The 12,572-nt window shown below is 51.7% G+C and overlaps 5 protein-coding genes across 5 annotated transcripts; 2 read left to right on the forward strand and 3 right to left on the reverse strand.

The window, feature by feature from the left end:
* Nucleotides 1-290: 290 nt before the first annotated feature.
* On the reverse strand, nucleotides 291-1,916 carry COCCADRAFT_111783 (uncharacterized protein; the record flags this gene model as incomplete). The annotated part of the gene is made up of 1 exon (XM_007720092.1): nucleotides 291-1,916. The coding sequence occupies one exon, from the start codon at nucleotides 1,914-1,916 to the stop codon at nucleotides 291-293; it is 1,626 nt and encodes a 541-aa protein (XP_007718282.1).
* Nucleotides 1,917-2,434: 518 nt separating this feature from the next.
* Nucleotides 2,435-4,222, forward strand: COCCADRAFT_111778 (uncharacterized protein; the record flags this gene model as incomplete). The annotated part of the gene is made up of 1 exon (XM_007720093.1): nucleotides 2,435-4,222. One exon carries the CDS (start codon nucleotides 2,435-2,437, stop codon nucleotides 4,220-4,222), a length of 1,788 nt encoding a protein of 595 aa, XP_007718283.1.
* Nucleotides 4,223-4,413: 191 nt separating this feature from the next.
* COCCADRAFT_111781 (uncharacterized protein) lies at nucleotides 4,414-5,664 on the reverse strand (the record flags this gene model as incomplete). Its single annotated transcript, XM_007720094.1, has 2 exons — nucleotides 4,414-5,373; nucleotides 5,521-5,664. 2 exons carry the CDS (start codon nucleotides 5,662-5,664, stop codon nucleotides 4,414-4,416), a joined length of 1,104 nt encoding a protein of 367 aa, XP_007718284.1.
* A 430-nt stretch (nucleotides 5,665-6,094) lies between these two features.
* On the reverse strand, nucleotides 6,095-6,484 carry COCCADRAFT_111784 (uncharacterized protein; the record flags this gene model as incomplete). Its single annotated transcript, XM_007720095.1, has 1 exon — nucleotides 6,095-6,484. The coding sequence occupies one exon, from the start codon at nucleotides 6,482-6,484 to the stop codon at nucleotides 6,095-6,097; it is 390 nt and encodes a 129-aa protein (XP_007718285.1).
* Nucleotides 6,485-7,712: 1,228 nt separating this feature from the next.
* COCCADRAFT_9998 (uncharacterized protein) lies at nucleotides 7,713-11,964 on the forward strand (the record flags this gene model as incomplete). Its single annotated transcript, XM_007720096.1, has 4 exons — nucleotides 7,713-10,319; nucleotides 10,365-10,946; nucleotides 10,993-11,802; nucleotides 11,863-11,964. The coding sequence occupies 4 exons, from the start codon at nucleotides 7,713-7,715 to the stop codon at nucleotides 11,962-11,964; spliced, it is 4,101 nt and encodes a 1,366-aa protein (XP_007718286.1).
* Between the last annotated feature and the right edge of the window lie 608 nt (nucleotides 11,965-12,572).

Below are 12,572 nucleotides of genomic sequence, written 5' to 3' on the forward strand. Positions count from 1 at the left end.
TCTGGTTGCATCGCCCAGTGGGAAGCTTGATTCTGAATTCGGGGTTGATGATCAGTACTTCCGTCGAGTAGAGATTGGTGTATTAAGGTAAAATGGCTGAGTGGAGAGAAACACAATATGCAGAGGTGAAGTTCCAAAAGGGTTCTTCTCGTAGCTCCAGTACGCCACTGGAGCTAGGGCTTCAAATATAATATAGTTCTTTTTCTTCTAAAAGGTATCCTAAAATCTTGCATGACAGATGAACTGCTCCTGCATGGTTGTAACGAATGCTACGATTGGAGGAAGTTGAACTATAGAAAAGAGTTGGCAAGCTGCTCGAAGTACTTTCTAGCGGCACTTAAGGGAACATTTGCGCCCTTTGAACGTTCCTTGTCGGTGAGCTGTCTCTCGAGATGCTTTTCCAAAACTTCAATTGTAGTGTCCTCGTGAGGCTGGTTTACAATCTGCAGGCTCATACTGTCACTATCCGCTTCGCGGCCGCCAACGACGATGATGTGGTTGTATTTCTTTCCTCTTGCTTCTGCAATCTTCTTGCCAAGGGGGCGATCACTTGTATCGGTGTCCACAGGAAGGTGAATGGTTGACAGAGGTAGAGGCTTTGGTGATGATGGTGACGCTTCGGATGCGTCTTGTGATCTCAAACCTGACAGCACTGATTGGACGCGCGAGACATGTTCCAAAACCTCGGGGTTAGAATTCAACGATAGTATTACAGCCGGTCGAGGAGAAAGCCAAAAGGGATATTTTCCCGCATAGTGTTCAATGAGCAGGGCCATGAAGCGCTCAATTGATCCGTAGATAGCACGGTGGATGATCACAGGGCGGCGAAATGCCGCGTCAAGACCCTTATCCATAGAACTCTGTGAGCGTGTCTCTAACTCTTCGGGGGATGCCTGATATTGCAGATCGAAACGTTGTGGTAGTTGAAAGTCGAGCTGAATGGTAGCCGTTTGATGTTCTTTGCCATTTGAATCCTTCAGGACGATATCGATCTTGGGGCCATAGAATGCTCCGTCTCCTTCGTTGATGGCCCATTCACTACCGATATTGTTTAGCGCAGTTGTCAATTGCTCCTCTGCGCGGTCCCATTCTTCAATAGTGCCAATGAAGCTATCCTTTGGTCTTGTGGACAGAAGCAACTTGTATGGCCCTAGTCCAAACGTGTTGTATACCATGCCTACAAACTTGAGTGTTTGCTCAATTTCTGCCAAGATCTGATCAGGGCGACAGAAGATGTGCGCGTCATCTTGGTGGAATCGCCGGACCCTCGTCAAGCCCGTTAATGCGCCTGAGATTTCGTTCCGATGCAATGCACTGAAATCAGCAAGTCTGACTGGCAGATCGCGGTAACTCTTGATTTCGTCTCTAAACAACAAGCAATGGCCTGGACAGTTCATCGGCTTCAATCCAAACTCGCCATCCTCTCCACCGTCAGCTTCAAGTATTTGAGCAGTCGTTCCCCTCCCTTGGACACTGAACATGTCTTCGGCATAGTTTTCCCAATGCCCAGACTTTTCCCAAAGCGACTTCTTGTATATTATGGGCGTGATCACCTCTTGGAAGCCAAACTGGGGGTATTGCGCGCGTAGGAAGGATTGCAGCTTCTGGAAGACATAGGCGCCATTGGGAAGAATGAGCGGCGAGCCAGGACTATATGGCGAAGTTATGAAGAGGTTGTGCGTTTGCGCGAGCGTCCGGTGGTCTGTAGGAGGGGTAGGAGGGGTAGTGGTTGTTGTGTTGAGTCCCGCACTGGCGGGGTCTTCAGATGAGACGGTTACTGTGTGCTGCAATTGCTGTGGCGCAGAGCACGAGCAGCTCCTCGCAACGAGACGCCCATATTGGTTCCATATCCGGGTATTTATTTTTGTCTGTCTCACAGCCTGCAGCGCGAATGGAAGCTGGCGCAATGGTGGCATTGCAAAGTCTTGAGCCGTCGAGTGCATTGACGTGAAGGTCAAGATGCACTTTCTAGGCTAGCGCGCCTTGGCATAGACTAGCCCAAACAAAACATAGCACAATGACGTGGACGCGTTGGAGGGATAGACAACACCACCCCCCACCTGTGTACACTTACATACATGCATACATACATACATACATAGACTACATACTCTAGTAATAACACAACAGGTAATGCGCCACGATTCTTGTCTCAACCATGTACTGATAGTGAAAGAGTCTTGACATTTTCGCGGCACACACAAAGGCATGCAGCTTGCGCCCGACACCTGATTGGCCCCGCACCACGTCACGCCTCTAGCAGTGGCGACCTGTTCTACCCAGCCCCCCTGCAATCAGAGTATATTCACGTCCAGTGAAAGTTGAATCGTCACTGTGACATTGCTTGCCTAGTTCTTATATTTTTTCCTGCACTGCCTTCTTGTCCTAACCTTGGCTCTGTATCCGCTTGACGTCAACTTCTCCATCACATATCATGAGCGCGCGCACCAGGCGCCTAGATCGCAGCCTGGGAAGTAGTTGGGGCAACGCTGACTATACATCTGACGAAGGCGGCTCTACTCCTTCGGCGAGCGACGCTGCTAGTGACGAAGAACTAGAAGCTTCAGACAAAGAGGTCGTGCAAGAGCCTGTCTCAGACTCCATTGTTACCCCCAGGCCCAAGCGCCATCATCTCAGTCATTCGACGCCCACAGCGCAGTCACAGGATACCCTAGATAGGAAGCAGGCAAGCCGTACAAAAGGTAGCCAGTCCCAGAGGATAGGGCCCGATACAACTACTCCCAGACCTTTTCAGAGAGACCAAAGATCGCATACACGGGACTCTTCTGGGCCCAGCCTCATCATGCCCTCCATGGAAAGCTCAGGTTATGACGGATCGCCTGCCCAAAAATCGCAACCTCGAAATCGAACCAGAAATACGCAACAGAGCGCTTCATCAAATCCACGCCGTACGCCTCGCAGATCCTCCGCACAGGGGTCAACTGATGGCCATCGTCGGTCACCAAGGCAGAAACAGGAAGAAGTAAGCCCGTGGCACTATGTCAATCTCTTTTGGGAAAATGTGGGTGCTCCCATCTTTGGTCACTTTCTGGATATTGTCTCCTACGCTGTCAAACACTTCATCAAGCCTTTTCTCGGTGTTATCTTGGGCGTTGGGATCTTGGTATTTGCGATTCAGCTGGCATCCGGTATGCTTCGCTCCACGATCTCAAACGCCGTCATGGGTCCTGTGTGCGCCCTACCAGGCTCTTCCTACCTCATCCCCGCTTGCGCTACTGCAGATTCATTTGCTGGGAACCAAGCCGACTTCGAAGAGCTTATCAATGTCCAAGGCAAGTTTGAGGATATTCTTGATGCATCAAAAGACACATCGGCGCTGCCTGCGACAATCAAGAACTCTGAGCTCGCTATTCGCGATCTGCGCATCCTCGTGAAGCATTCGCGTCTTCCTAGCCGAAAAGCGCTAGAAAACGAATTCGAATACTTTATCCAAACGGCAAATGAGGCCTCCGTCGATTTATCACGGTACAACAGCCGGATAGGTGCTGCAATGGACCGCGTCATCGCAACCAACACCTGGACCATGAACGTGCTCTCAGGTATTTCAGAGCAAGATGCCTCTGTTGGCACTGTCGGAAAGATAATCCGCCAGATGACGGGCGCATTTGTCGCGCCGCCGCCTTCACTCCAAGAACGCATCTTCGACCAATATGTGCTGCACGTGAGCAAGAACAAGGACGAAATCACACGACTGATTGAAACCGCCCAAGCGCTTCTCCTCGTCCTCAACAATCTTGAGGAACGTTTGACCACCATTTTCGACATTGCCACCACCGACGACCAGTCCATTACCCGCTCTCAGGAAGAACTCCTGTCATCGCTTTGGACAAAACTCGGTGGCAACCGTGGCAACGTCAAAGCAAACAAGCGATCGCTCACCCTCCTCTCTAACATCAGCGCCTACCGCCAAAAAGCTGTCGTGCACGTTTCCGAAACGCTGCTCAAGCTCCAAGAAATTCAAGCCGGGCTGGAAAATCTGCGTGAAGGCGTTGCGGCGCCTGAGATGCTGGGCTACAAGAGTGGAATTCCTGTGCAGGTGCATATCGATACTATTGGTAAAGGGGTTGAGAGACTGCAGGTTAGTCGAGGAGAGCAGTTGAGAGCTGAGGGGGATACATATAGGAGACTTATGCGGGGCGCTGAGGATGCGGATGGAAGAAGGGAGTTGCCTGGACCGACTGTTGTAGTGAGGGCGAGATAGCGGGATTGTGTGTTGTAACAATCTTTTTCTTTTTGCCTAGAGTGCGTTGTTGCTTGGCTACTCCATGTTGCAAGCGTTGACGGACTTTCCATTGCCCTACTAGATTTCTTTTTGTCACATATGGTAGCAATTCCTAGATACCCTTTACTTTTGGTCCCTTATACATTCAGCCCCAAGAAATGTCTCTCACCCTAATACATCTGCACCTCAACCAAACATCTCCTCACCCCGCCCTCTCCCAATCCCTCAAACTCGAGTTCGCTTGCTACACAACCCCGCCGACTGCACTCTTCCCTGAAGCCATCGACACTGCCCCCAACGCCAAAATAGACTCGCTTGGCCGCCACGAGCGTCTTGCCCATCTTGACGCGGCCCATAAGCGCCACGATAGCATCAGCAAACGCCGTCAGCGACGCAGGACTGTAAATAGTCTCTGAGCCGAGAATAAAAGTGTTGAGATCAGGCGACGAAGGAATCAGCGGCAGCAAAGCGGACGTCGGAGCCCAGGAGCCCGAGAGAAAAGTCAGTGTAATACCAATACTTTGCAGGCAAGCTTTGAATGATTCAAGCAGCGCAGGCGTAGTGTATAAATCCGCGTATTCCTCTTCACCACCAGCGTGCTGATCCTCAGACGAAACTTCATCGCGTAGCAGCGGATTCGGCGTATCTTCCGCAAACAACTTTGCACTCTCTTCTCGACTCAACGTCGCTGCCCATGCCAAGACGAGATTCGGCAGCGTAACGCACCGCAGTACATCAGCATTGTAATCTGTTAGCGTAAAGTAAATCCCTAACCCTTCTCTTATCGCGTACTGGAATAATAGCAACGAGGGTAGTGCACTCCCACATCCCATTTCAATCACGTGGCCCACGCGCACCAGGTCGTCGAGATCTTTCCGTGGGCCCCGGTCCAGCAGGAAGCGCACGAGGTCCAGACTGCATTCCCACGTCTTGTAGCCGCCTTCGTAGACGTTTTGCTGCAGATCGCTGGACTCGAGGCCCGATAAGGGGGATGCGGTTGTGCCGTCGTCTTCGGCCATGAGTTGCAGGCGCACATCGAAGAGTTCGCGGCGGGGGAGGTGAGCGGTGCTGCCTTTGGGGGAAGTGAGGGAGACGGTGGAAAAGGAGATTTTGTCCGGGAGGGTGGAGAGCTGAGGTTGGTGGCGTGTTTTAGTAGGTTGAGTTATTGTAAGACTGAACAGAGCAACAATGAATTTGAAAAGATATTGAAACAGCACACTTTGCTGACTGTTTATCCCCGTCTTTGGATATAGAAATGAAATTTCTTGCCAACCTACCATTTTATCCAAGTCATGAGTTCGAGCGGCAATGGGCGGCGGCACATTGCTTTTCACAGCACCTGTCTGCTGCCCACTCTGCTCCTGCACATCATTCAAATCCTCTTCTATGTCATCGCCTGAAAAGCCAAAGCTAAACGCCATTGCTGATGGGGTGCGCAGATAGTTTGATAGTCGAATCGAGCTTAGTGTTCGGAGAGTGCCAGGCACGTTGGACCCAGCAAGTGGGTTGGCGGGGTGCAGAAAGCATGTGAAAGATAATTTTGGGCTTATCGATAAGACGGTGGGTTGTGCACGGGTGAATGTGGAATGGAATGCATACCCAAAACTCGCCCAATGGTACCTATTGTTATTGAGGCGTGGTGATATACACATGTATATGGAGGGAGCCGACAGAGGTTTGAGTGCGCAAGTGTTTTGTTTTCTTCATATTAATTGCTCCTGTGCCCGCAAAAAGAGATCGTAGTCTCATTACTTCGTACATGTGTGCGACGCGGTGGTGACAGGTTGTTTCCACCACTCCATTGCAGCATCAACACCTCTGTGTTTTTGTCTGGCCCAAAAATGCAAAGGCCTACTCCTTTTTTACGTCGATTCCATTTTCATCCCCGTTCCCTGCCTGGCGATCCTCCGCTATGGTCCTCTCGAATTGCCTTGCGCACGCTTCCATGGTGTCCTTGTCTAGCTCCCAACCTGTTGTGTCGATTCCCTTTGCTTTTGCGTCATTTATGATTTGCTGCCGCTCCATAATCTTCTCGCGCATGAGCTTGATTGCGCCGCCTAGCACAACAGCCTCGCTTCGTCCCTGTCCTTGTAGCCCTGGTACGATGGAGGCAAGTCGGTCGAAGCCTTCTCTGATTGCCTCGCGTCGCTTCTGCTCGGATCGGATGTGATTCTCCTTCTTTTGGGCTTCTGTCAGGCGCGGCCTGTCAGCGGCATTGGTTGGACTTTGAGATGCTGGCATGGCGACACGTGGGCTTATATCGTGTGATGGACAAAAGAGGTTGCTGGTACGGACAGCGTTCCCGGACAGGCGAGACTATCCGGCCCAGTTGGAGGGATTGTGCTGTTTTCGTGGCGCGTGCAATGCGTGAATACGAGAGGCTATTGTTTGTTGGATGTCGAAGCGTTGAGCGCAATGACTGCGTGAGCTATGGAGGAAAGTAAGCGGGAGACGTGAGTGACATGCTCCTTTGGGACTGCAAAGGCAAAAGAACAAGAGGGAATGGATAGGATCCACAAGGGTCCACGCGAGGCTATACTATGAGCCTCGCGACCGTTTGGTGATGTTGCGAAAGGCACGCAGCGCGACGGGTGACATTCATGTGAAGACGCCAACGCGCCCGAGCTTCATGCCATCTCGGCTACACTAAAGTACAACGACCGGCAGCGTGAGCCGGCGAAATAAAGCGAATTTCCTTGTGGTGCTACATGAGCGGGAAGCGAGTAAGATGGAAATGGCGTCTTGGTTGCATCGAGGCGGAAGATGTCTAGACTCTCCAGTGAGTCTGTCCAAGCAGACTCGCTATCCATGGGTGTGTGGGCGTGGTGAAGAGGTGCGTGCATGTGCCCTGGGAAGACAGCGGTGAAGGGCTGGCGGAATGCCGAACAGCAAACGGCATTGGTTCTGGCAAAACGCTCTCATCTCATCTCGTCTCTGGCCAGCATGTCACCCAGACGATTATTACACTCGCGGCTAATTTACGCTTTGTTTCAAGGCTGACTTGAGCGTCCAACGGCGACTGTGAGGCTCGTCGCCCCCCCTGCCCACTGAGCAGCGTGTGACGCACTGTGGTGGAGCTGCCGCCGCGCCACCAGCAGCGACCCCATTGCCCACGACGCGACGCCCAGAGACACACCGTCGATCGTCTCACACCTGTGTCAAGAGCGACAAAAAAATCCAAAAAAGAAAAAAGAAGACGACTAGGCTAGGCGCAGGAATACATCATAGTGTGCTTGCAGGCGGCGACAGCACAAGAGAAGGGTCGGGTTGGGTCGCTCTGCCCCCCACTACTGCTGGACAAGGTGCCTCGTTCCACTGGGCAGCAGCGGCCGCCCCGTAACACGCATACATACGTACAACACCATCACCACCACCCCCCCCGACCACCCCGACTGCGGCCCTGACATGCGCCCAACCGCGGCCACACGCCCTTGCCCACCCCATTGATCCCTCGCACCCTCGCACAGCCATGGACAGCGTCCGCGGGAGCAACCGTCGCATAAACAGCCTGCAGACCCGCGAACGTCTGCGCAGCAACAGCTCGGCCACGCTGCGTGGAAAGCGCCCCGTCACCGCCCAAGATGCCTACCTCTATGCCCTGCGCGTCGCATTCCTCGCCTACCTGCTGCAGCCCCGTCAGAAGCGGGTGCAACATGTCCCCTCGGCCCCCAAGCAGGTCCAGCGCTCGTCGACGTCCATCAACGACCTGATGAAGGACTTCTCCCTTATCAGGGACTCCAAGAGCACCCGCTTCCCCCGCGACTTCATGGCCGCCCTCGACAAGCGCATCACAAAAGTCCTCATGGGCCAGGAGCGCATGCCTGAGTTCCAGGATGCCACCGTCAAGCGCACCTTTGCCGTCTTCCTCAATGCCTTCAAGGACCCCTCGTTTCGAAAGAACATGGACAAGGATAGGCGAGTTGAGGACTTGCTCCTCATCTTCTACTCGAACGCCACAAAGGAGCTGCAGAAGGGAAAGGCCCCGACCGACGATAGCTGGAAGCTCATGGTCGACCGCCATGTCGCTCTCTTCCTTCGCCTCGTCAGCTCCATCCTTAGGGATCACGACTGGCAAAGGGACCGCCCCGAGCTTGCCCAGAGACTTATGACCATGGAGAAGAAGCTGCTAGTGCACGACCAGGATCTCGCCGCTGAGAACCAGCGCAACGGCGGCCAAGGAGGCACAACAATTGAAGTCGAGATTCCCCGGAGCTACGAGGTCAAGGATATGCCCCTTGTCCTGGTTGTCTCGCGCATCTTTTCTGTCAGCTACTCTGATGTGCAGAACGACATCAACAGACACAAGTCTGTGTGGACCGAGAAAGCCGCACTACAAGATCTGAAGACATACCAGGCCCATCTCAGTCTCATGACAAAGAAGACGCTCAATGCCGAAGACTTTGACACTGAAGAGGCATACGAGGCATGGAAGAACCAAGAAGTGCCAGACCTTTCGCAGATGATTTTGGCAATCATCCAATCTAACCCTGAACTAGCAAAGAGCTCACCTGGCGGAGCTGTACCCCAGTTTAAGCCAAGAGCACCAATGGATGCAGGCTATGCAGACGCCTCCAGACAAGGATCCATGTCTTCGGAAAGTGGCTCTTCGTATGTGATTGACCAGCCTGTAGACATGAGCGGGCTTCACATCAACGACGACTCTGACCAGGACTCGTCGTATACTTTTATTCCCTCCGATCCACGTGCTACTTACCGTGCGATACTGAACGAAGCGCTGAAACATGACCTGGCTGATTCTGAGCTCGAACCGACCGAAGCAACCGCTGAGAGCCCGTCTGTGAAACTGTTGTCAAAGCAATCCGCCGAGCTCCTGAATGAAATAGCCCTTCGGTGGAGGATACCCCAGTTCTCACGGCTCGTCTTGTTCATGGACGTTGTGTGCGAACGATACACCAACCAGGAGGTTGACTTGGATACCCTCGATGCAGCCTTCAACTACGTCAAAGAACCACCGCCAGTAGACAAAAGGGCTAGTCGTATGAGCTTTGTCCCAGTCCAATCATCCCTCTTTGACCGGACTAAGTGGACAATTCACGACTATGCACTTAACCAGCAGATCTTGTCTGCATTGCATGACTGCCTATTGCGTGAGCTGTATGAGCTCATGATGCACGTGTACGAGTCTAAGCCACCTCCCCTTGGCCCAGTGATGTATGTCTTGGAAAATCACATTTATGACGACCCCACATTCCCAGGTACAGAGGAAGAAATGGACAAATTCACTGAGCAGTTACGCCAAGGCCTGAGAGAAAAGGCTGGTGATGTGTATCGCGAGCTTCTTGCGAAGCACATACCGGACACCAAAGAAGAGTGGGAGTTCTATCACGTCATTGAGCTTGGTCGTGCCGTTGTCAAATTGTGTGAGCGGATACAGAAGCGTTACCGCAAGAATCCAGAAGTCATGGGTGCCAGTCCAATGATGTGTCTTGTGGAGAAGATCTTTCCTGCATATGCTGCTGATGCGCGAGACCTGGTCGCTCGGATCATGGACGTTGCCCATAGCAAAGGAGAAGATGTCCCGATACAGGATGGGTTTGACTTGTACAAGGAACTCGTCGAAATTCGTCGCATTCACAGCGACGCGTTACCGGGCAAGAATTTTGCTTTCAGTATCGAAGACCAGCTGCAGGATTTTGTATGGAGATGGATACAGATGACGGATGAGAATCTGACTGGCTGGGTGGACAACGCGTTCAAGGCAGATTCTTTCCAGATTGAATCGCAGAATCCCATACCCATGGATGACGAGAGGCATAGCGTTTCGGTTGTTGATGTTTTCCGATCCTTCAATCAGAGCATTGAGCAAATTGTCGCCCTGAATTGGGATAATGACGTACATTATGCCAAGTTCATGACAGCTCTTTCCAAATCGATTGGCGCTGCCCTTGCGAGGTACTGTGAGCTTGTGGAGCAGAAGTTTGCCCGGGAAATGGACCGCTTGACGCCTGAGCAGGAAGCTGCTGCCAATCAGACCAGACAAGAGAAATGGCTTTCTACTGTCAAGGACTTTTACAGCCAAAAGGAGAAGATTGAGCCTTTCCAATTCTACCCCGAGGTAAGTCACCCATATAGTTAGGTAGACCCGTGCTGACAGAACCAGTCTCTTGTCAAACTCAACAACATTGAGTACGCCATGCAACAGCTAGATAAGCTCGAGCGCGAGATTGGTGTCGATGCTTGCGCTGAGGTTCTCCAGAAGAATGCCCCACCCCAGCCTCAACGCCTTCGCAACAATAATTTTGTCTTCACTATCAAAATTATCGAGGCTGAGGATCTGAAGGCGTGCGACATCAACGGGCTTAGCGACCCGTATGTAGTGCTTGGTGACGAGTACCAGAAGCGCCTAGCTAAGACACGAGTCATCTACCGCAACTTGAACCCTCGCTGGGAAGAGACCATTGACATCACCACCAACGGTCCACTTAATGTCGTTGCGACAATATGGGATTGGGATGCCATGGGCGATCACGACTGCGTTGGCAGAACATCGCTCAAGCTCGATCCATCACACTTCCGGGACTATATGCCCCGCGAGTACTGGCTTGATTTGGACACACAAGGCCGCCTGCTGCTACGTGTGAGTATGGAGGGCGAGCGAGATGACATACAATTCTACTTTGGCAAGGCGTTCAGAACACTTAAGAGGACTGAGCGGGACATGACACGAAAGATTACAGACAAGGTAAGATATGCGCACCATGTCGGTTGACCCAGACTAACCATAGCAGCTCTCATCATTCATTGGCTACAAGCTTTCGCGTCGGTCACTTGATGCTCTTCTGAACAAGGGCGTGGCTTCCAAGGTAACAAATTACCTAGGAAATTTCCGATCTGCGCGACCCATGTCAATCGTCCAAGGACCTACACAGCAGGATATCACGCAGGCTCTTGGCCCTCTCTTTGTCTACTTTGATGAGAATTTTGCCATTATGAAGCAGACATTAACGGATGCAGCTATGATTATGGTCATGACAAGATTATGGAAGGAGACACTGGCAACGATAGAGTCGCTGCTGGTTCCTCCACTATCCGACAAGCTCTCACAACAGCGACCGTTGACCCAGCAAGAGCTGGACATTGTGTTCAAGTGGCTCAAGATGTTGTTTGACTTTTTCCATGCTGTGGATGAGGATGGCAACGTCGAAGGAGTGCCAATGGATGTGCTCAAGTCGCCCAAGTACCACGAGCTGCAAAACCTCAACTTTTTCTACTTTGAGGCAACAGAGGACCTTATCCGCACGTCTGAGTCCATGGCTGCAGCAAGTGCAAAGAGACAGCAAGAGCAAGCGCAGCGCATGAACCGCATGTCTGCTCCAGCAAGCATGGGCCACCAGTTTGGCGGCGCTGCGGGATTCGCCGGCGTGCCGTCTCGTCGACACAAGACGATTATGCTGTCACGAAACTTGGGTACGATGAAGAAGGCTAAAGAGGAAAAGAGAAAAGAAGCACAAGCTGAGCCAAACGACGATATGATTTTGAGGATTCTGAGAATGAGGCCGGAGGCTGAGAGGTACCTGAAAGACCGGAGTAGACAAAAGGTATGTCTCATCTAAGCATGAAGTTCATTATTGTACCTTTTTCTAACCTTTCATGTATAGGAACGACTTGCAGCTGCCCAAGCGGCAGAGGCAATTGTACGGCAGAGCCTCAATGCAGGTGGTGGCAGGATGACGGGCGGCATGGGTCCTGGGCGCCGGTAAAGAGGGGATGGACAATGGTTTTCTTCTTTCGTCACGCATGCGTAAGGTGCTTTAGTAGGTGGGCGTTTTTGCTGCTTTCTTCTTCACCTCCTTCTGATACCTCTCTGCATCATTATCCATTTTTTATTCGATGACTGGTTTCAGGCTCTTGGGTGGCGAAAAGGGGTAGCTTCTAGGGATGGTAATGGTGATGATGTGTTATTTAGCCCGGCGTTCACTTTTCTTGCTGCACCCTCGTTTCTATGCTCAGGGAATGGGGTGAAGCGCGATACATTATGATGGTATATTTAATTTTCCGTTTTCTTTGGAGTCGCTTAGGGTCTAGTTAGGGTGTTTAGATAGGCGAGTAAGTAGGTAGGGTGATGAATATGCATCATGTTGAATGTATGAGGGTGTCTGTAGGGGCCCATGTCATGTATGCGTAATATTGTGATGGAATACGGTACTGATCAAGTGTAATAACGTGCTGGATAAGCGAGTTGGCCAGGCAAGCGAGTTGGCCACCCCACCAAGTTTGCGCACACGGTTTAACTCTATACACAACCACTCTACGCAATATATTCCAAATGCCTTCAAATGAAACAGATATTCAGCTTGCTATCTCTTCT

Source organism: Bipolaris zeicola (genome assembly GCF_000523435.1).
Source record: "Bipolaris zeicola 26-R-13 unplaced genomic scaffold scaffold_398, whole genome shotgun sequence".
Taxonomy (NCBI): domain Eukaryota; kingdom Fungi; phylum Ascomycota; class Dothideomycetes; order Pleosporales; family Pleosporaceae; genus Bipolaris; species Bipolaris zeicola.